The following is a 19,761-nucleotide window of genomic DNA, read 5'->3' as shown; positions in this document are numbered from 1 at the left end:
AGTAACCCAGCGCAATACTAATTATATTAACATCGTATCTAACAAATGATCCTTTAAGCTGAGACGCCGGTCTGGTCCGCTCATTTCCACTGCAAGGCGTTCGAGCTTGGCACGGATAATCTGCGGATTAACTTGGCCCGATCTGGCTATAGTACTACAGTATATATCTAGTATGCTCTTATTATCTTCTTCTTTCCTTTTGTTTACTTTATCTCATTGGCTATATCCAGTACATCGTAGTAGAGCTACTTGTATGACTACAGATGTAGGTATTCTAAGCCATATACATATGTGCAGGTAATATCCACATCTGTTACCGTGGTTGCATCTAGCTGGCCTGATGAACGTTCAACTAAAGATTGATAATAATACTATTGACCGACACTCAGGAACCTAGGCAGTGTGTATGTTAAGCTTTTGATTCTAGCGTGACAAGGGGTATCCCACAATGATGTTGCAAGGTTAACGTTTCGAAGAGTCGACCATCGGTATATATGTAATGGCAACGGCCAACGGTCTAAAGACATATGTACATGTACCTAATTTGAACAACCATCGAATGGATTCTATGACTATTGCACACAGACTGCAATAACTAGTATATTTCTAAATGGCTGAATTATCAAAGTTTTTTTTTGTATTAGACTTAGACTGGATAGCAGATTCATAGAAATGCTCTTTTCGAAGTAATCATCACATATGGGTTCATTGCTTTTCATCTTGTCTTGTCTTGTGAGCTGGGTCCCGGGGGGTCTTCGTTCGAAAACATCATCAGAGTGCAGATCATCCATCTTGCTTCCTCCGTGATTAGTACAGCGCAATTAGAATATGAGCTGCGCAGATATGAAACATGGATGAAAGGAATGATGGCACAAGAAATAAAAAGGAAAGGTCATAGGCCCTATGGGCAGTTTTTCAGTGGTGAAATGCACACAAGAAGAATGTAGCAGAAGAATAAAGTGATCGGAATGTACAAGGGGGTAGAGTTGTACAAGAAAAGAAAGGAAGAAACATGAGGCAATGGGTTCTGGGTCACATCGCAGTAAGAGAGACAAGATTCCCTGGCAAGATCATGCAAAGAAAGATCAAGGAAGGTGGTGGTACACCGAGATATTAGGATAAGGATGAAGAAGATGCTCATGCAAATGATCTTCAGGTATTTTGCGTTTTCATCTCATGATTTGGGAAGAGCGGGAAGAAGGCAATGAGAGGGAGTGAGTGTTGAGAGATATACACGTGAAAATGCACGTTATTATGACATTTCGGCAAGTGCAGCCTCAAAGTCAGCGATGTCATCTTTTGGCTTGTCAAATATGCGTCGGAATGGCGGGTCTTGGTGAAAGTCCTGAGGGGTTGTTGCTACACCCTCTGCTTTACGTATCACCTCCTTCAAAGCACGTGTCACGACACCTGCTCGAACCACCAAGTTCTTCAACGAAGACGTATCAAAAGGAAGTTTCTTTGCCCGTGAGGTAAAATCAACTTCATCGAGAGCAGAGAGCTTTTCATTACGGGGCTGAAGAATATCCAACACGGATTTCGATTTTGCTGAGTCTTTCACCAGGTGAGCGAGAGGAAATGCGGACTCGGAGTGGTCACCATGAGGTACGTCCCATGATACCTCACTGTTTCGCTTTGAAGAAGACGTATTGAGTCCTTCGTCATCGGATTCATCAAAGCTAAACGTGAGAGAGGAAGGAGACCCCGGTGGTGAGCGATGTTCTTCATCATCATCAATGGTAGCAAGATTCACGATTTGTTCCGCTTCTTTCCACAATTCACTCGAAGGTCCATTAACAAGATCTAAGGCATTGGCTTGATGCCGAAGACGTTTCAACTCCTCCACCAAGAGCGTCAATTCTTGAACCTGCCCGAATTGACCCCGAAGACTTGCTTGACGTTCCAGGATGGCCTTGGGAACGGTCATACTTTGACGGTTGGGTTCCGGCTCAGCGATCTGTTTGTTTTCTGCGACAGGAGTTTCCTCCGACTCGTCAAAGTCGAAATCACTATCCCAGTCTTCACTGACCCCTTTAGAACCCAAACCCCAAGTACCAAACTTTCCGGATGTTTGACGTGATTCGTTGGTGGGAAGTTCACTTGCGACGGGAACACTTTGACTTCGGAGATGCACGGTGGATGGTGCTTTGCGACACACGCCACGGCTACTTCGATCGGTTGCACCTTCTTGCTTGCCTTGCATAGTCCTGGGACGCGCCTCGAAGTCCGAAGATTCGCGATCCGGACGTGTTTGCTCGGACCAGTCAAAAATGTTCGCTTTTTTGTTGACATGCAAGTTATGGGCACCAGAAAATGGTCCGGACTTGTTGATGGGAGAGCCGATGGGAGAATCGGGCTCAGCGTATTGGGACAGAGTGTGCGCCACAGGCGATGGGAATTCATCGCGATCGTCATCAGGAAGAGACCCAATCATACTGAGAGAATCTTCATCTGGCACGCCAGGCAAACCCGTGTTATCAGCCATGGAGACATGAGTCAGAGGAGGGGAAGCCAAATATGAATCCGTAAAAAGTCGAGGATCCTTCTCAGACCGAGCGGCGAAAGAGCCTCGCGGAAGCAGGGCCTCCAAAGTCGTGGCTTCTTCAGTTACCAAACTCGTCCCTGCCTTATCAAACATTGTTTCGATGCGAAGTCCCTTCAATCCACTGGCACTGGTTTCACGCGTACGAATGGAGTCCCAATAATCGGACATCACGTCGGTTTCATATTCATCGCAAGAGGTGAAAACGCGCGTGTCATCGGACCCAATAACTGTGGAAGCCGGATCAGAACCTGAAATCGAAAATCCCTTGGGACGACGACGCAGAGAGCCATAAGCCTGACCGTCCGGACGGGACGCTTGCTGCCAAGCCGACAGGGCAACGGCATCGGAATTCAATGGCCGTGAGCCCGCCCGAGATCCCAAACCAACGTTATAGTCCTGCGACACGGACCGTGGACCAACCTGGGACCGCCTTTCCAAAGCCGACACAGCCCAGCCAGGCTGGGAGATCGGATGCGGAGGTTGAAACACGGTTGGGTCAGTGATATTCCGTCGTTCAGGCGCCGGAGAACTGGGGATAGCAACACTCTTGTCTGCTTGTGATAATTCAGAACGTGGAATTGAGAATGTTCTTCCCTTGACACGCTTGAGAGAGCCACCACGAACACGTCCCACTATCGGCGTTCCATGTGCAGTGACGGTATTAGCCATAACAACCTTCGGTTCAACATCGTTGAATGAGTATGACTGCTTGTGGCTGATTTTCTCCCTTGGGTCTTGCGAGGCCAGAGGGTTCCCGGGCGCTGGCACCTCGACTGCAGGCTTAGGCGCGGTTGATTGGAACGGATTGCGGAATTCAACCGGAGTGCTGGGAATCGACTTGTCTCCTCTGGGTGTAGCTGCGCCGGGTGAAATAGCATCGGCCATTAACAACGCCGGAAGATCACCTTGCTCAGACACAATTTGGCGCACACTCTGGACCTTTGGAGTAGTTGAAGTTGAGAACCTACGCGAGAGTCGTTCTGCCAGTTTGCTAGCCTTGGGAAGGAAGAAAGACGACCATTGCTTCTGCTTCTCGAGATTAAACTCCTCGATAGCGGGGGATTCCACGGGGGATTTTGGGAAATATGCCTCAAAGTCAGATGTCGCTGGGGTCTGAAGAATCATTGATTCAGACCGCTGATGGCTGGTGGCAGGCCTGCGAAGCGCAGCAGGCGAAGGTCCAGAGATGGTGTTCATACCGAAAGCATGCATAGCAGTGTGTTGTGAAGCCGGGCGCTTGACCAACTTGTTCGGCGGCCTTCGCTGACTGGGTGAGCGGGGGAACATCGGGCTTGCTGAGCCACTGAATGAGGGAGCCACTGGACTTCCCGCGGTCGGGCTTTCGGTTTGATACGATGCCATAGACAATCGACGCAGCCAACCGGTCGATGGTCGCCGGGCATGGGCCTGTTTTTTCGAATCCGTTGATTCATTCTCCGGGATTTGTAAAGGTGGGTTTGTCAAGGTTTGACCGCGATGTCGGCGCCTGGCAGCACTGAATGACAAGGGTGCCCGTCGGAGATCTGACCCTGAGTACTGGTTGGCGGCGCTTTCTTCTTCCTTGGCGGCGAGCCATTCAGCTGCGGGACTTCGAGATGGAATTGCGGTTTTGGGACGAGACTCGACGGTGGTCTTTCCGATCGTGATATGAGGTCCATTGGGCAAGTCTTCCGTTAAAGTCTTGCGGCGAAACAGGCTGGCCCTTTGCGTTCGTTCGGCGCGCCCGAGCGCAAGACCGACGGGTGCGATTCCGACAGTGCTTAATGCACACAGCTATGATTTATAGTCAGCGGACATTCTGAGCGGATCAGACCACTGCGACGCAGAGCGAATCGGGGGCCGTTTTGCGATTTAATATCAATTCGGGGGCTTACCGTTGATACGTGATCCATCCTCAGAGGACGCCGAAAGGAGTGCCAAACACCCCGACGCTCAACTCCAGGTGCAAAGAGGTTGCGAAGGACATTCCAGGTGAATGTGAAAAAGAAAGGAAGTGATTAAAATCAATGTTTGAGAAGTGTGATGGAAAGTTCGGTTTGCGCGGTCAGCTGTGAGTGAGAGATGCGCTATTGCTCCGAATGAACCCCGGCCACAATGGTTCCAAAGGCTTAAAAAAGAAAAAAGAAGGACTGGCAAATAAGCACTGGACAAAGATTGAGAGAGAAAAAAAATAGCAAATTACTGCTTCGAAGCCCCCTTGAAGGCCGAGAAAGAAGTCGAGTCGAACCGTGGGGGAAACAATAACAAAAGCGTCGGGGATATTATTCCCGCCCTGCGTACGCTAGGAGAGCTTCAATAACTCTTTCCCCCTCTCTTTGAACCTTTATTACCTGGTTTTGATTTTGATTTGATGAAAATGCCTTGTTTATTGTTTAAGGCAGGGTTTCAAGAATTCTCATACTCAAAAAAAAAAAAAACGAAGAAAGAGAAGGGAGAAACAAAGGGTATGCTCGAATTTCCCAGCCACTACAACTAAACAATTACTAACTAATGCATGTTCCGAACAAAATACCCCGATTGCACTCTTTGTACCCAGGCACAGAACGGTGCTAAGTGGTGCACGATCCTGCGGGTGTTATTGCAAATGCAGGCGAGAGAGATTAAGCGCCATGTTGGCAGGCCACTGGCACCTATCCCTTGCGGCTCACATTGCGTTGGCGTCATAGACTAGAATCTTTTTCAAGGAAGAAACGGAGAAGTCCGTCTTTGACTGGCCACGAATGGTCCAGAATGTCCCCCCAGTCAGCAAGGAATTGACCTAAGAAAGCTAAGAAAGCCATGCGATCCGAAATTCCCCACACATCTGGTTTCGGCTGGCTGAAATCGGTTTTCGGGCCCCTAACCTGACTAGGATCGTTAGAACTAGTCAAGATCCCCCCAAAGGTCGATCGGTGTCCACTGGTTTCCTACGATGAACTGTTCTCCGAAGCAGAACCATGGTGCTGTGTTATTAAAGAGGATATTCAGGAGCTTACAGCCATTATAGCGTTTTCTCTCCGGGTCCATCTACCTGAACTGTCAAACCCGTCACTTATAGAACAAGGTTTTTTTTTTTTTTTTTCCCTTCTCTTACAGGTCCACTTTCAAATCGGCTTTTTCTTCGACTTGAGGATTTGCTTGAAATAATACTATCCAGGGAAGGGTACAATATAGTAAGATGAAGTTGCATTGTACAGGTAAGGGCGCCAACTTCAAACGGCTACATATGTATACTAGTTCTAATAACTACGAAGTATAGTTCCATATAATGCACATATAATACTTATTATCTCATGCAATATTCAACATTCGATACATACCATAAAAGCTGCAAAGTTGAATTGGAAAGAGCAATCTGGCTATATTTGTTTAATCAAGGTATATATTTGTTGACATCGTCATAACACTCCACTATACCTAGAGATATGTCCACTTTTGTTCCACTTTGCAAATGAAAAGGAGAAAAAATTGAGTCCCCATGTGATAAAATGACTGAATCGGTTTGTACTGCCGAATCTATGCCGTTTCCTTTTATGATGTGGCATTTAACCGTCAATAATAGCGTATCAAATGGAGCGGGGGGAGCCACCTCGTGTTTCAAGGCTCTTTTCTTTTTTTTTCTTTTCTTCTTTTCCTTTTCCGACGTTTCTTGACCTTTACAATAATATAATAATAATAGTTACTGTAGACTCTTGCAGCTTAAAAATTAGTTTAGGCCGATCTCTCTGAGATCCGAAGCCTTGCCTGCTATCGCTTTTGGGGATCGGCATGTCCAATCATTCAAATTGGAAGGTCATATTTTAACAATATAGGGGGTGGAAATTTCGGTTAACTAACTGATTTTCACTTCATAGCTATATGAGTCCATCATTAACTATAGCTACAGGTGCATATATATATATATATATATACATCCTTGCTCAGAATCTGTCAACACCCGTTATATCAGCCCCGACTGTGATCTGCAGAGGAAAAGCAAAAAGAAATAGAAAAAGAACAAAAAACAGGACAATCCCTGCACTTGATCTGCTAATAATCAAAAGCGCAAAATTCACGAGCTTTGGGGCTTAAACCCTGCCCGTGCGCAATTTCCGAGGTTTGTGATGAGTCCGAAACCGATATAGTTAATTCATATCGGGTCCCAATGGACTTTGCACGTACAAATCTTGGACAAGCTTGAACGCTTGGATTGATTCATCTCGGTAATAGTTCAATTGTGTTGCACTGCAACACACTGCATTTTCAAACTTGAAACTACCTTTGAAACAGCCCGCAACCTGCAAGAGGCTCCAAATTTAGATATGAACTTTTATTCATGAATAAATCCCTCTTCACCGTCTACTTGTTAGCTGTAGCTGGAATCTCTTTCCAGATCTGCAAGTCGATTCTAAATGTGTTCACAAAGCTATGATCGGGGAGACGGGAAGAGCTCACATCGGTTATCTATACCATCTAGTCTATTACTGGACTAAGTATGAGCTGTGTGACATTCGGATGGTCTGATGGTTTCCCGTATAACACAAACACATCCGGTTTTAAATTAAACTGCCGTTGCTAATTGGGTTGCTGAAGCGAGGTTAATTCACCGTAGCAACCAGAATGTGAAGCACTCATTCATACCTACTACACACTATAACAGCGAACTAGGCCCTAGGCACACCATGGATTCAAACCTAGATTCTGGCCTTCATGCTAGAAATTGATCACTTCGTTTCAATGATAGGTGAGAGTGAACAATATACAAAGTGCTCATGATATATTCATATCTATACTCCTAAATACCACTTTCTACTCATTCGGTACTACATATCAGATACTAGATAGTCTACACTATGTAAATGCGTTGATAATTGTGATTAAAATCATAGATATCTCGTCTTAATTGCTTAAGCAGACGCTTCAGCTTTGCCAAGAGCTGGTTCACTCTGCTTCAAGAACCAACAATAGCATCTGTAGACGATTGAGGAGTTTATAAGTGTCAGGTCTGCTCTTTGATGCATCATTATAATTCTTCGATGTATTCATGTTAATCTGATCAGTAGAATGTTGCACACTAAATTGAAATAAGAACGATTTAATCAATTGGGTAGGAGCTAGTTTCTAAAGTGAGGATGGATAGCAGACAGCGTCTTAGACATTATGGGCACAAGCCAATCCCACAACTTGTATTTGCTTTCAGAGTGATGCTAAAGCACTTGTGATGAATATCAATACTATCTCTAATATCTCCAATCTAATAAAACGTGCTCAGCAAACAATAAACACAGTACTGTTTGGGCATTGATAAAAGTCCACACGTGACCTTATCGATAACGGAAAAAAGCCCACATGCACTCTCTTTTGACGATGACCTCAGGTCGAGACCTCCACAAACGGTTTAAGCCAAAAATTTCCTTTTCCTCCTCGACCGCCAAATCCGCTCCTAGCGCCTGGCAATATGGAGGCTGAACTCCAAGCCCAGATCCCTGGTCTCGACCATATCATCTCGGAATACTCGGTGGTATGTCTCTCCGCGAAATTGTGCGGGGGTTTGTGAACAAAAGCTGATCAATTGACAGGGTTATTTGACCCATGCCGCAAACCTCTACGTCGACGATGCCACCAGCCAATCACCCTTGGCAGAAGCTGCCGAGTCTGTCACCGAACTCCTAGTCTCCGCCTCGGGAGACTTCTCCCCGCAAAATTACGAGGCGATCGGCAATCTGGTTGAGAGATTCATCACGGCCCTGAGCTCTTCCAATGGTGACCCCGAGCGCAGACAGATGCCATTCAAGGCCAAGAAGCTGGACCAGGCCATCAATGTCGGTGCGCAGCGCAATATGTCTTCTACGCTAGGTTTGACTGGAAACACCGTCGACTTGGAATCTGCAAATCTCAGAAAGATGGAGTCTAAGGTGGACAAGAAGAAGCTCGAGAAGGCCGAGCGTAAGATTCGTGCCAAGCAGGACAAGAAGCAGATGAAGAACGTTACCTACGAGGCTTCTCGCTTGCTCCAGCAACCAGATGAGGCTATGTCTTACGAGGAGTTCTTTATGGCCGTCAACCCTCTGCAACTGGGCTCCGATTCCCAAGCCAAGAGTAAAGATATCAAGCTGGATAATATTGACATCTCTATCAGTGGTCTCCGCATTTTGACGGATGCTGCCTTTACACTTGCATATGGCCGCCGTTACGGTCTTGTCGGACAGAACGGTATTGGTAAATCTACGCTGTTGCGAGCTTTGAGTCGCAGAGAAATCCCTATTCCCACCCATGTTTCTATTCTTCATGTTGAACAAGAAATCACCGGTGACGACACCCCCGCTTTACAAGCAGTGCTAGATGCCGATGTGTGGCGGAAACATCTCCTTGGGGAACAAGCGAAAATCTCGAAACAACTGGCAGCTATTGAAGAAGAAAGATCTTCACTGGCTGATACTTCGAAGGACGCTGCTAGACTTGACGAGGAACGCGAGGGTCTAGATATCACGCTGAACGATATTTACGGAAAGCTTACCGAGATGGAGTCCGACAAAGCCGAATCTCGTGCAGCTAGTATCTTGGCTGGTCTCGGTTTCTCCCAAGAGCGCCAACAATACGCCACTAAAACCTTCTCCGGTGGTTGGAGAATGCGTCTATCGTTGGCACGAGCTCTGTTCTGCGAGCCCGATTTGCTTCTTCTCGACGAACCGTCTAACATGTTGGACGTTCCATCTATTACTTTCCTTTCCAATTATCTCCAAGGATACCCTAGCACTGTCCTTGTTGTCTCTCACGATCGTGCATTTTTGAACGAAGTCGCTACGGATATCATCCACCAACACTCCGAGAGACTGGACTACTACAGGGGTGCCAACTTCGAAAGCTTTTACGCAACTAAAGAGGAGCGACGGAAGACCGCTAAGCGTGAATATGAGAAGCAGATGGCCGAGAGAGCTCACTTGCAAGCCTTCATTGATAAGTTCCGATACAATGCCGCCAAGTCATCCGAAGCACAATCCAGAATCAAGAAACTTGAGCGTATGCCCGTTCTTGAAGCCCCTGAAAGCGAATACACTGTGCACTTTGCCTTCCCCGGAGTCGAGAAGCTCTCACCCCCTATTGTCCAAATGTCCGAAGTTTGCTTCGGCTACACCCCCGATAAGCCTCTTCTTAGAAACGTCGATTTGGATGTTCAACTCGATTCACGTATCGGAATTGTTGGACCTAACGGTGCTGGTAAGACCACAGTACTGAAGCTGCTCACCAACCAGCTGGAACCAACAAAGGGTCTCATTTCTACGAACTCGAGATTGCGTATTGGTTTCTTCGCACAACATCACGTCGATGCTCTAGACATGACAACCAGTGCAGTTGGATTTATGACCAAGACGTACCCCGGCAAGACAGATGAAGAGTACCGACGCCACCTGGGAGCGTAAGTCAAAAATAAACCACTCGCAACTACTACACATACTAATCAATGGGTTTGTAGATTCGGTATCACTGGTACGACTGGTCTCCAGCGGATGGGATTGCTCTCCGGAGGTCAAAAATCCCGTGTGGCCTTTGCTTGCTTGTCCTTGACCAACCCCCACATTCTTGTTCTTGACGAACCTTCTAACCATCTGGATATTGAGGGTATGGATGCTTTGGCGGATGCTCTTCGAGTGTTCGAGGGTGGTGTTGTGATGGTTTCTCACGATGTGACTATGTTGCAGAGTGTGTGCACCAGTCTCTGGGTTTGTGACGGTGGTACTGTGCACAAGTTTGACGGCACCGTCAATGCTTACAAGAAGAAGATCAGTGAACAGGCTGATGCTGCCGGTGTTGTTGCGAAGCACTAGGTTTGAGGAAATGCATATGCAGAGCGAGTAACGTCATCAAAAACCATGGAGATCTTGAACGATGTTATGATACTTCTGATATCAAGATACATGCACTTCTATTAGCCCCATAGTAGATTGTATCTTCAGCTATATACATAAATTTCTACATTTGTATGTATATGTACATTTTAATACGTTGTTGACCTTGTACCCGTTCAGATATGCTTCAGTCATCCATGGATCGGCTCCTGAAACCCGATTTCCGTAAGCGGGTCTCCTTATCGGCTTATCGCAACGTCACTTCACACATCTCGAATGCTCCAGGTTCTTTGATTTATTTGATGATATAGGGGAAAAGCTTGTTGTTATGACTGGTACAGATGAACAAGGCCTTTCAGGGGCAAATTCCCCTCTCCTCGCCCCATCAGACAGCTCTCCAGACTACGGGGGCAACAGCGACGAGAACCTGACCTCCGAACTACAGTACTCAGGAGGGTGGTTCATCTGGGCGTTGACATTCTCAGCTGGAATAAGTGGTCTTCTGTTTGGATATGAGTATGCTTGCCCCGTTAAGCCCAACATGTTGCGACTCCGTTGATTCGGTTCACTAACAATTGCTTAACCTTCTAGCACAGGTGTCATTTCGTCTACTTTAGTGACTGTCGGCTCGGATCTGTCGAATCGACCTTTGACAACGTTAGATAAAAGTCTTGTTACATCATGTACTAGTCTGTTCGCGTTGATTGCGAGCCCGCTCACTGGTGTGTTGGCGGACAAGCTGGGACGACGGAAAGTCATACTTGGCGCCGATGCTTTATTTGCACTTGGAGCATTAGTGCAGGCATTTACGAGCCAGGTATGGGGAATGATTCTTGGGCGCAGCATTGTTGGGCTCGCTGTTGGGAGTGCGAGTGCGGTTACTCCGCTGTAGGTTGGCGCAATGCCGATTGCCTGATCGGGAGGAGCAAGTGATTGCTAACAATATGGACTTATACAGCTACATCTCAGAGCTAGCACCATCCCATGCAAGAGGAAGACTTGTCACGATTCTCAGTCTTTTTATCACCGGTGGCCAGGTGGTGGCATACATAGTCGGGTGGCTGTTTTCTACGACACCTGGAGGCTGGCGATGGATTGTGGGGATTGGAGCATTCCCAGCCTTCTTCCAGCTTGTGATTCTCGCATTTCTACCCGAGACGCCTCGATGGCTGGTACAGGCTGGACTGGATGCGCGGGCAAAGACAGTCCTGAAGAAAATCTACCAAGATTGCCCAGGGCGTGATCGAGTTGTGGATCGCCTGGTGCGTGTTATTAGTGGAGAAATTGACCAAGAGGCGTCAGAGATGGGTCAACCCAAATCCCGCGGTACCAAGCCTCAGTGGCTACATGATACACTGCAACGGGGACAGCAGTTGTTGCACGGTGGAAACAGGAGGGCGTTGATTATCGCGATGATGCTACAGGCAGTGCAGCAGCTTTGTGGGTTCAACAGCCTGATGTATTTTTCTGCAACCATTTTCGCATCCCTTTCATTCTCATCTCCGACCTTGACATCACTCTCGGTGGCAATGACGAACTTCATATTCACACTCCTTGCATTTATCCTGATTGACAAGGTTGGACGCCGGCGAATCTTGCTCTATTCAATCCCCATTATGGTTTTTGCTCTGATTGTGTGCGCATTTTCATTCTCGTCAATAGATGGCACATGGAATTCGCAAACTCCCACGCGTCATGCCGAAACCCAAGGTAGTCACAGCTCCTTTGTGCCTCTTGCAATTCTTTTCTGTCTTACTGTATATACAGCGGCCTATGCCCTCGGACTTGGAAATGTTCCTTGGCAGCAGTCGGAGCTCTTTCCTCTAAATGTGCGTTCACTCGGATCAGCGCTGGCTACCGCCACTAATTGGGGATCGAATTTCATTATCGGTCTTACATTCTTGCCTATGATGGAATTTCTGTCACCATCATGGACATTTGCGCTTTACGCACTTGTTTGCATGGCTGGGTGGGTAGCTGTATGGGCAATTTACCCTGAAATGAGTGGATTAGGCCTCGAAGAGGTTAAGGGTCTTCTAGCTCATGGATGGGGGGTGAAAGAAAGCTTACAGCGACGTCAGAATTCTCGATATGTATAGATATGCATAGAAATTCTAGATCTTTGACCCTTTGGGAGAGTTGGTATTTTGTTAGAAAGTGGCTGAAAGACAGACAAAAAATCCTAGTGGAATTAGAACTAACTTACACCACTACCCTACTCCTCAACGTGCTATTGCAATTTCCTGTAAGACTTGACTCGAGGACTGCCCACAAAATTCACCCTCCTGAAGACCTGCTGGAGGACCTACTGAAGGGTTACATCTACTTTTAGAATCCCAATCAAACCTGTTGCATATTGTCTAGAAAGTCTGGCGGCACTCTTTAACATCGCTTCATTGCCATCTTCTTAAATGTTTTCAATGCAACTTACTATCCCAGGTGGGTGGAGAGGGGTTTAATACATAGTTCCACTCTTTGAAGTCTCTTTCTAAACTACGTTCAAATCGTAGATGTATAAGAGCTTCCTACCTCCATTATCGTTGTAGCGGGGTACCTTGAATATGTCTAGTTTCCAGACCTTGGAAACACGATGTATCAATTCAGCCCAAAATCCTGATATTTCATTGGCCAAGAAGACCTTCCTTGTTCCAGCCTCACTTTTCTCTTTGTTTCTCTTTGTTTCTCGACTACTTTTCTTTGTTTCAGTTACGCAGATCTGAGACATTTTCTTTGTTCTTTTCTTTACTCCCGTCTCATTGGTCTATTGTAAGAAGCCCTAAACAATTTGGCCGTTGACATCGATTATACTTCGTCACTTTGTTGATTTCTGATTTCCTTGAACAGATAATGACTGTCATATTAGTTTGTCTGCGTCAGCATTCGTCTTGTTCTGTGCTACTGTGAGCATTCATCTTCGAGTCTCGAACTCACACCAAACATCAGACCAAGTCTTTTGAACCACTATCATCATCATCATCATCATCATCATCATCATCATCATCATCGTCGTCGTCAGCATGCAAAGTAGAAAGCCCCTTGCAAAGTTGTCTACTCATAGCCCGATCCTGCGCCTGGCAAATGAGGTAAGGAGAAATTGCATTTTTAAAAGTCGTTTTCAAACGTTGATTGAATGCAGCTCCTTCAAAAGATCGCATGCTACCTTCCCACTGATAGGGATGTCCTCCATTTTTCCCAATCCTGCAAAGATATGTGGGCAAAGGTCTTCGCCGGGGAGTCTGCAGTCTGGCGAGATCGCTTCGGAAGGCATTATGATACTCCCCGCGGAAAAACTTACAAAGAGCTCAAAGCAGAATACATGACTCGAGCCATCGTTTTGAATGGAGAGATATCGTTCAAGGAAGAGGAGAATGATCGCCAGTATCTCTGGATGGAGGTTATACAGACCATGTTCAAGGAGGCTGTGACGCTGCCCATGAAGCCGACTGCGTCTAAAACTGTTGCAATTCTTAAAGAGACCCTCAAGAAAGTCAATTTCCTCCGTTTGCCAGAGCCAGAGAACCCAGGAACTTCTTCGCCTCTTTTCTATGCTTTGCAGTTGGTAAGTCGATGACTGTGGTGATGAACACGGGCATTCACTAATATGCAATTGATAGTGCCTCACGGCCTTTGCTCTCGACCTACAGGTCACCGAGCCCTGCCGACGCACGGACTATGACATCCAGACAATTTACTCGATCGAAAAGAGCAACGTCTTGTCAGGTGATTCGGAAGAAGACGAGTTTGACAACGAATCGCAGCAATCCAATGAAAGTGAATTTCCCCCTTTCGAAGATGGCTCAGAGAACTCGTTTGAAGATGTCTCAAAGTCAGCAACACATGAACCCTTCATTGACCACAAGAACCTTAATCTCGCCAAATTGCTCCAGTTCCGTAGCTTTTGGCAACGTCATCTTCTCAACACCGTCGAATATACCTTCCAAGAGTCCTTCTGTGCGCTAAGTGAAGACTTCAGACCCAAGGTGCGCAAAGATGATCCAAACGATACCAAACTCAGCTCATCCTGGATGGGATACTATTGTGAGATCTCGGATACCCTTACACGGCCAAGAAATGACCCAAGCTTACTGATATCCTCACAAAACAGCCTGCATTCATTCCACTCAAATCCACCCAGTCCAACCACGCTCGATCACACTTAGGGAGCTCAGGGATCGACAGACCTGCGCAGATGGTGAAAGCCACATCGAAGAAGTGGAAGTGATGGTAAGCGCGGCATTTTAAGTCTGGTCATCCTTACTAGACTAACATAATAGACGCTCGACCTTGAACATCGACCTGACTTGTTTTGGCCCGAAGAATGCAAAACGATTGCTCCTCTCGCCGAAGTCCCTGACGCCAAACGTGTCGCTTTCGATGGCAAGCAGGGAAGCTACGGAAATGAGGACAGCAACCTTGTTTTCGGATTCACTGAGGATATCGATGTCGCCCACGGTGGGTTCTCTGGCTGGAAGCGTATCTGCTTTACAATTTGCGAAAATGTCCCTCAGCAGGATTCCCCTCATCTATCCCCGGGAACTGATGGATGGGTTCATATTTACGAAGCTGTCATAATACCAGGAGGACGAATTATGCTGGGGCGTTGGGTGGATTTAAAGGAGCCCTGGGCCAAGGGACCTTTTATTTTCTGGGATGTTTGAAAATCACATCATTGTTTTATTTGAACTATTTTATGCTTTTATTTTTGCGCTAGACTTGACGCAGGATCACGAAAACATTCAAAACCCTTGAAAAAAGGGAGTGGAAGAGGAATAGCTATGAGAATCCAATTTGCCCTGCTGATAACCCTTCCCTTTAGGCCTTTAGAGTGATCAAACATCCGCCATGAACCTCTACCCAAAGTCCACTCAAAGACTGTTGTAAACACGCCGAGAAGCCGAGAATTGACCATTGAAGCTGATACCCAATCTATCTCAAACTCTGCCCTAGCTAGAAAGAACGTCGAATACTTGGAAGCAGAATAAACCAGAAAGAAGCGTATACAATGTATATAATTAGACACCCAAAGACCTGCCAAAAACTGCATATGCCAAACTCACGAAAGCATGTTTACAGATGTAGACTTAGACAGACTCGATAAGGGAATCATTAGTATCTTAAAGTGATATTGCTTGTTTCGGGTGTCGCATGTATTCCCGGCCGATGCGTTTGGTAGTTTTGGATAGAAGAAAATTATGCGTTGAAGGGAATAGATGACACTTAGAAACAACGGCACTATTCCTCGATATCCTTGACCTTCTCCCACTGTCCCTTGAGGTTCTCCTTCCACAAACTGACTTTGTTATCACCTCCACTTACGGCCAGAATGTTACCGCTGAGACTCCAGCTAACGCGCCACAAAACAGAGTCAAACTCCAATGTTTGGCTGGACCATTGGCCCGGGTTAGAGGCGTCAGAAGTCCAGATGCGAACGGTCTTGTCCTGCGAGGCGGAGGCAATGTAGGACTTGGAGAGAATGCTCGGGGACCATGCGACATCACGGACCCAGTCGGAGTGACCCTCGAGGGTCTGAGTGAGGTTGTAGGATTTGGATTCCGCGCTAGAAGCGAGTCAGTTCATATTCACAAGATAGCTGCATTTCAAGAGATAAACTTACTTGTAATCCCAGATCTTGACGAGGTTGTCACTTCCACCGGTCACGAATCGGCGTTGTTGGCCGGGTCCGGGGTTGGAGCTGATCAAGCTACCAGCAAAGGCGGCGGGAGCCCAGCTAATAGAGTTGACACCCATTCCGTGGGCGTGGAATGTCTGGTGAGTCCAGTTGTTGTCACGGAACTCGAGCACACTAACGTGGCCATCGGAAGAAGCGCAGGCAAGAAGGCATCCACTCTCATGGGGAGCCCAAGAAACCATGTTGACAGAGGCAGTGTGGAGGGAGAAATCGAAGACCTTGGTCCATGTGCTACCACCGGAGGGGGAGGTCGCATTCTGGGGCTGTTCCCGCCAGATCAGAACCTTGCCATCGTAAGAGGAGGAAGCTAGAATTGTGCCAAATTTAGGGTGAGCCTGAGACGAGAGAATGGCGAGGTTAGCCTGATTGCGCGCGATGGTTGATAATTACATCATGCATCACTCACCCATGCGACACACCACACAGCACCCTCGTGGCTATCAGATTCTCAAGTCAGTTACGAGGTCCCCAGGTACAATGTGCAACTGCTCAAGGCCAGCTCACCCCTTCAGTGTCTCAACCAGACGGTGTGATTCCCCCTCAATCTCAAAGATCTTTATCGTTTTGTCGGACGAACATGTTGCCAACCGGCGGCCGTAGTAATCCAAACCAGCATCATGCTAGATCACAAGACATTACGATTAGCTCAAGCAGAATAAAAAACACCCAGGAACTGCCAATTGGGGTTCGCATAGCACATACAATCATTTCTTCGTGCCCCGAGTTCGAGATCACCTGAGGGGTCGCCTAAGGATTGAAGCTATTAGCAATGTAATTGACATATAAGCGCAGTTCTGGCAATAGCCTACCATTTTCTTTTCTAAATATTGAAGCAAACAATGAAGTTAAAGCGGGTTTCGGATCAGCTCTCCCTGGAGCCAAACAACTGGCCCTTTGCCGTATCTTATCGTTGCTGATTAAGCACACGTGATTCCAAAGTTATTCACGTGACGGGCCTCGGTTTATCGGATGTAAACCCCACGGAGATCTCGTGGCGAGGGAGCTTCCTCTTTACATCTTGTTTCCTTATTATTGTTTTCGCTGTTGAGTTTGAACCAAATAAGACCAATACTTTAATTTTTCATCTCTTGTCCCGCCGGTCGGTCAGAGGTCATCATCATCATGGGCGATGCGCTATGCGGGCCGTCGAATGCCCTCCAGAACTTCCAGAAGCATACTTCAGTGGATCGAACCCTTCAGCAAGACCGGCTGACTTCACGTCAAGTATCTGGTCAAGTTAGTGATAGCCAAGGTTTTGTCTCTTGATGTATACTAATCCCATGCTCAGGGTTTCCGATCCCAGAACCTTCAGGAGGGTATACTCGACCCGGAATTTGCTGCATTTGAAGCCAACCTCGCCGGTCCTGCATTGCCAGACTTACAACATCCTGCTCACTTTGGACCGACACATCATGCCGCCGCACACCACCCAGCGGTCAATCACACGGGCAACGCCAATTGGGCCTCGGACTTCCAAAACCTACAAATATCAGGGCCATCACACCCTGTAGCACAATTACAAAGACCCAACATGGCTTCTGCGATAGCGAATGGCGGGTGGCATAACGAATTCATGAATCAACAACGAGGGCCTATGTCTCAGGCCCAGCAAACGCCGCAAATGCGTGGTGGTGCCTACCAACCTTCTTTTGCGCCGAGCTACCCGATGTACAGTCCGATGAATCAAATGCAGCCCCCGCAGGCTGTACAAACCCAACAGAATCTCGTAGAACAATTTGATGAATCTGCTTTTGAGGCGGCGTTTGACCAGGCACGGGCGGATATGGAGTCGCAAAAAGCCGAGGTTACTCAGCAAAATACCCCGCAGAATTTGGAGGACACCCACGAATATGAACCAATTACCGAAGATGTACGACTGGGATCGGATCTCATTCCACAGAGCGAGAAGCAAGACCTCCAGACACGAGGTCGGGATGCAGATGAACTTGCGCGGACAGCAGGACAACTACTGGATAGCGTCCGCAGCGAACAAAGCGAAAAATTTGCACAAAGCAATTTCCTGGCATTGATGCGTCGAATTCGAGATCGCGAGGTGGAAGTTGAAGGGGATGAGTTCCGTGAAGTCAGTACCAACCCGTAACGGTTTGGATGTCGGACGCGACAGAAACACCGGTATAACTAGATTCAAATCTACGAGGACCTTTGTCCTTGCTAATCTTGGTGTAGACGGCGCAGTCTCTTCATCCAGGTGGGCGTTACTACCCGGGCCAACCACATCCCGCTCCGGGCTCCAATATTGAGAGTAAGGAAACCCTATCGGCAGGGTCTGATGCCTTGCACCCTGCACCCTGAAAGCAGAGAAACCTGACCAGGCATGTCCAGGTGTGGATATCAACAGGGGTTTCCGACCGACGGAAAAAATCTCTCATTTGTCCAGTCCGATTGGATATGACACAACTGCGCAATATGAAGGATTCATCAATAGCCAGGGACTTGTGGATCGAAGCAGTGTTCCATTTTGCTTTTTGAACAGAGAGATGGAGGCGCATTTTCTGCATTAGTTTGATTTACAAGGGTTCAAATCAATTGACCATTGATATTGACCATCGACATGGACTATAAATTCGCTGGATATGTATAGGTACTTGTTGAATTTTATGGTCCATGTTCTGATATAGGTACCAGTACATACTTTGATTGAGTTCGATTGGAACGATAGGAAGCACGTGATTGTTTCTATTGAGAAAGTTGATATTTCCCGATTCGGTAATTCAATGGACTCATTCTTGGTCTCTAATTGGTCAGGGTCGCTATTGAATAGGAAGAGACAATAGGAAGAAGAACAAATTGATTCTTATTGTTTCCTACTTACAGAACGTGATATAAATCTTACATATATATTCTCTTTTCTTTCTCATCATTCTTCTTTCCTCTTACATCCTGTTATAACCAACCCCCATCTATAGTAAATATCGATCTAACAAACCCAAAGTCCAAAATTCAAAATTCAAAATGCTGCCATCAGATTCTATGCAACATACTCTTCAGAAGCTCGCTGAAGTGCGACCAAATCGCACTTCTACTTCTACCTCTACAACTGCTCCTCCTCCATACACACTATCCGTTCACAGACCAACCGGCGTGAGTGTTATGAGCCTTGACCAATCGGACCCTCTGTATGAAGAGGAGCCCATGTCCCCCATCACCATTCACATTGATAATTCAATCACTGTGACTGGCAACAATAACATCATTGTGCTGTCATCATCTGGACCCAGTTCCTCAACAACCTCAAGAGGCCCCGAGGACCGAAACTCTTCTCGATTGTCATCTTTGGCAGCTATCATCATCGCGGCTTTGAACCGTGCCCATGCCCTCCGGGATGAGTTGGGAGTCCCCCGACCCGTCAACATCAACATCAACTCTGCCATTCGCGTGGATGGTAATAACAATACCATCCCTCAGGCGGTGATCCCCAAGCCCAAGCCCGATGTTGTCAATGTCGGGGTCGGAGAGGACATTGTGCAGAAGCGCCGTGCGAGTTCGGTTAGTGCTCCAATTCATATAAGCATATCTCTTAGAATTCTCTCTTATCACTGATTTGGTTAATCTAGGTGCCTCCAGAATCCCCTCCGGCTGGTCGCCGGCGCCGCATGTCCTGAAGGAGAGGTGCGCTCATGGCAAGATTGGTATTGCTCTTTCTTCCTTTAGCTCTTTGGAATTTTCGATCTCTTTGCTGTTGATGCTAGGTCTGCTTTCTC

At 47.0% G+C, this 19,761-nt stretch overlaps 7 protein-coding genes across 7 annotated transcripts; 5 read left to right on the top strand and 2 right to left on the bottom strand.

Moving 5' to 3' along the window:
• Nucleotides 1-1,252: 1,252 nt before the first annotated feature.
• On the bottom strand, nt 1,253-4,437 carry N7529_000826 (uncharacterized protein; the record flags this gene model as incomplete). Its single annotated transcript, XM_057236357.1, has 2 exons — nt 1,253-4,318; nt 4,420-4,437. The coding sequence occupies 2 exons, from the start codon at nt 4,435-4,437 to the stop codon at nt 1,253-1,255; spliced, it is 3,084 nt and encodes a 1,027-aa protein (XP_057103160.1).
• Nucleotides 4,438-7,880: 3,443 nt separating this feature from the next.
• Nucleotides 7,881-10,329, top strand: N7529_000825 (putative AAA family ATPase GCN20; the record flags this gene model as incomplete). The annotated part of the gene is made up of 4 exons (XM_057236356.1): nt 7,881-8,024; nt 8,083-8,329; nt 8,360-9,920; nt 9,978-10,329. Coding segments are annotated over 4 exons (2,304 nt in total), but the record flags the coding sequence as incomplete, so codon positions are not given.
• A 349-nt stretch (nt 10,330-10,678) lies between these two features.
• N7529_000824 (putative MFS myo-inositol transporter) lies at nt 10,679-12,449 on the top strand (the record flags this gene model as incomplete). Its single annotated transcript, XM_057236355.1, has 3 exons — nt 10,679-10,866; nt 10,942-11,238; nt 11,309-12,449. 3 exons carry the CDS (start codon nt 10,679-10,681, stop codon nt 12,447-12,449), a joined length of 1,626 nt encoding a protein of 541 aa, XP_057103158.1.
• Nucleotides 12,450-13,367: 918 nt separating this feature from the next.
• N7529_000823 (uncharacterized protein) lies at nt 13,368-15,008 on the top strand (the record flags this gene model as incomplete). Its single annotated transcript, XM_057236354.1, has 5 exons — nt 13,368-13,433; nt 13,487-13,909; nt 13,965-14,388; nt 14,456-14,574; nt 14,625-15,008. 5 exons carry the CDS (start codon nt 13,368-13,370, stop codon nt 15,006-15,008), a joined length of 1,416 nt encoding a protein of 471 aa, XP_057103157.1.
• Nucleotides 15,009-15,582: 574 nt separating this feature from the next.
• Nucleotides 15,583-16,851, bottom strand: sec13 (GTPase-activating protein SEC13; the record flags this gene model as incomplete). Its single annotated transcript, XM_057236353.1, has 6 exons — nt 15,583-15,907; nt 15,965-16,401; nt 16,446-16,476; nt 16,544-16,659; nt 16,742-16,786; nt 16,849-16,851. The coding sequence occupies 6 exons, from the start codon at nt 16,849-16,851 to the stop codon at nt 15,583-15,585; spliced, it is 957 nt and encodes a 318-aa protein (XP_057103156.1).
• Nucleotides 16,852-17,161: 310 nt separating this feature from the next.
• Nucleotides 17,162-18,352, top strand: pex20 (the record flags this gene model as incomplete). The annotated part of the gene is made up of 3 exons (XM_057236352.1): nt 17,162-17,275; nt 17,328-18,122; nt 18,227-18,352. 3 exons carry the CDS (start codon nt 17,162-17,164, stop codon nt 18,350-18,352), a joined length of 1,035 nt encoding a protein of 344 aa, XP_057103155.1.
• Nucleotides 18,353-19,012: 660 nt separating this feature from the next.
• N7529_000820 (uncharacterized protein) lies at nt 19,013-19,662 on the top strand (the record flags this gene model as incomplete). The annotated part of the gene is made up of 2 exons (XM_057236351.1): nt 19,013-19,546; nt 19,615-19,662. The coding sequence occupies 2 exons, from the start codon at nt 19,013-19,015 to the stop codon at nt 19,660-19,662; spliced, it is 582 nt and encodes a 193-aa protein (XP_057103154.1).
• Nucleotides 19,663-19,761: the final 99 nt, after the last annotated feature.

Source organism: Penicillium soppii (genome assembly GCF_028829465.1).
Source record: "Penicillium soppii strain IBT 18220 chromosome Unknown utg000001l, whole genome shotgun sequence".
NCBI lineage: Eukaryota > Fungi > Ascomycota > Eurotiomycetes > Eurotiales > Aspergillaceae > Penicillium > Penicillium soppii.
This window is presented reverse-complemented; position numbering and strand designations above follow the sequence as displayed.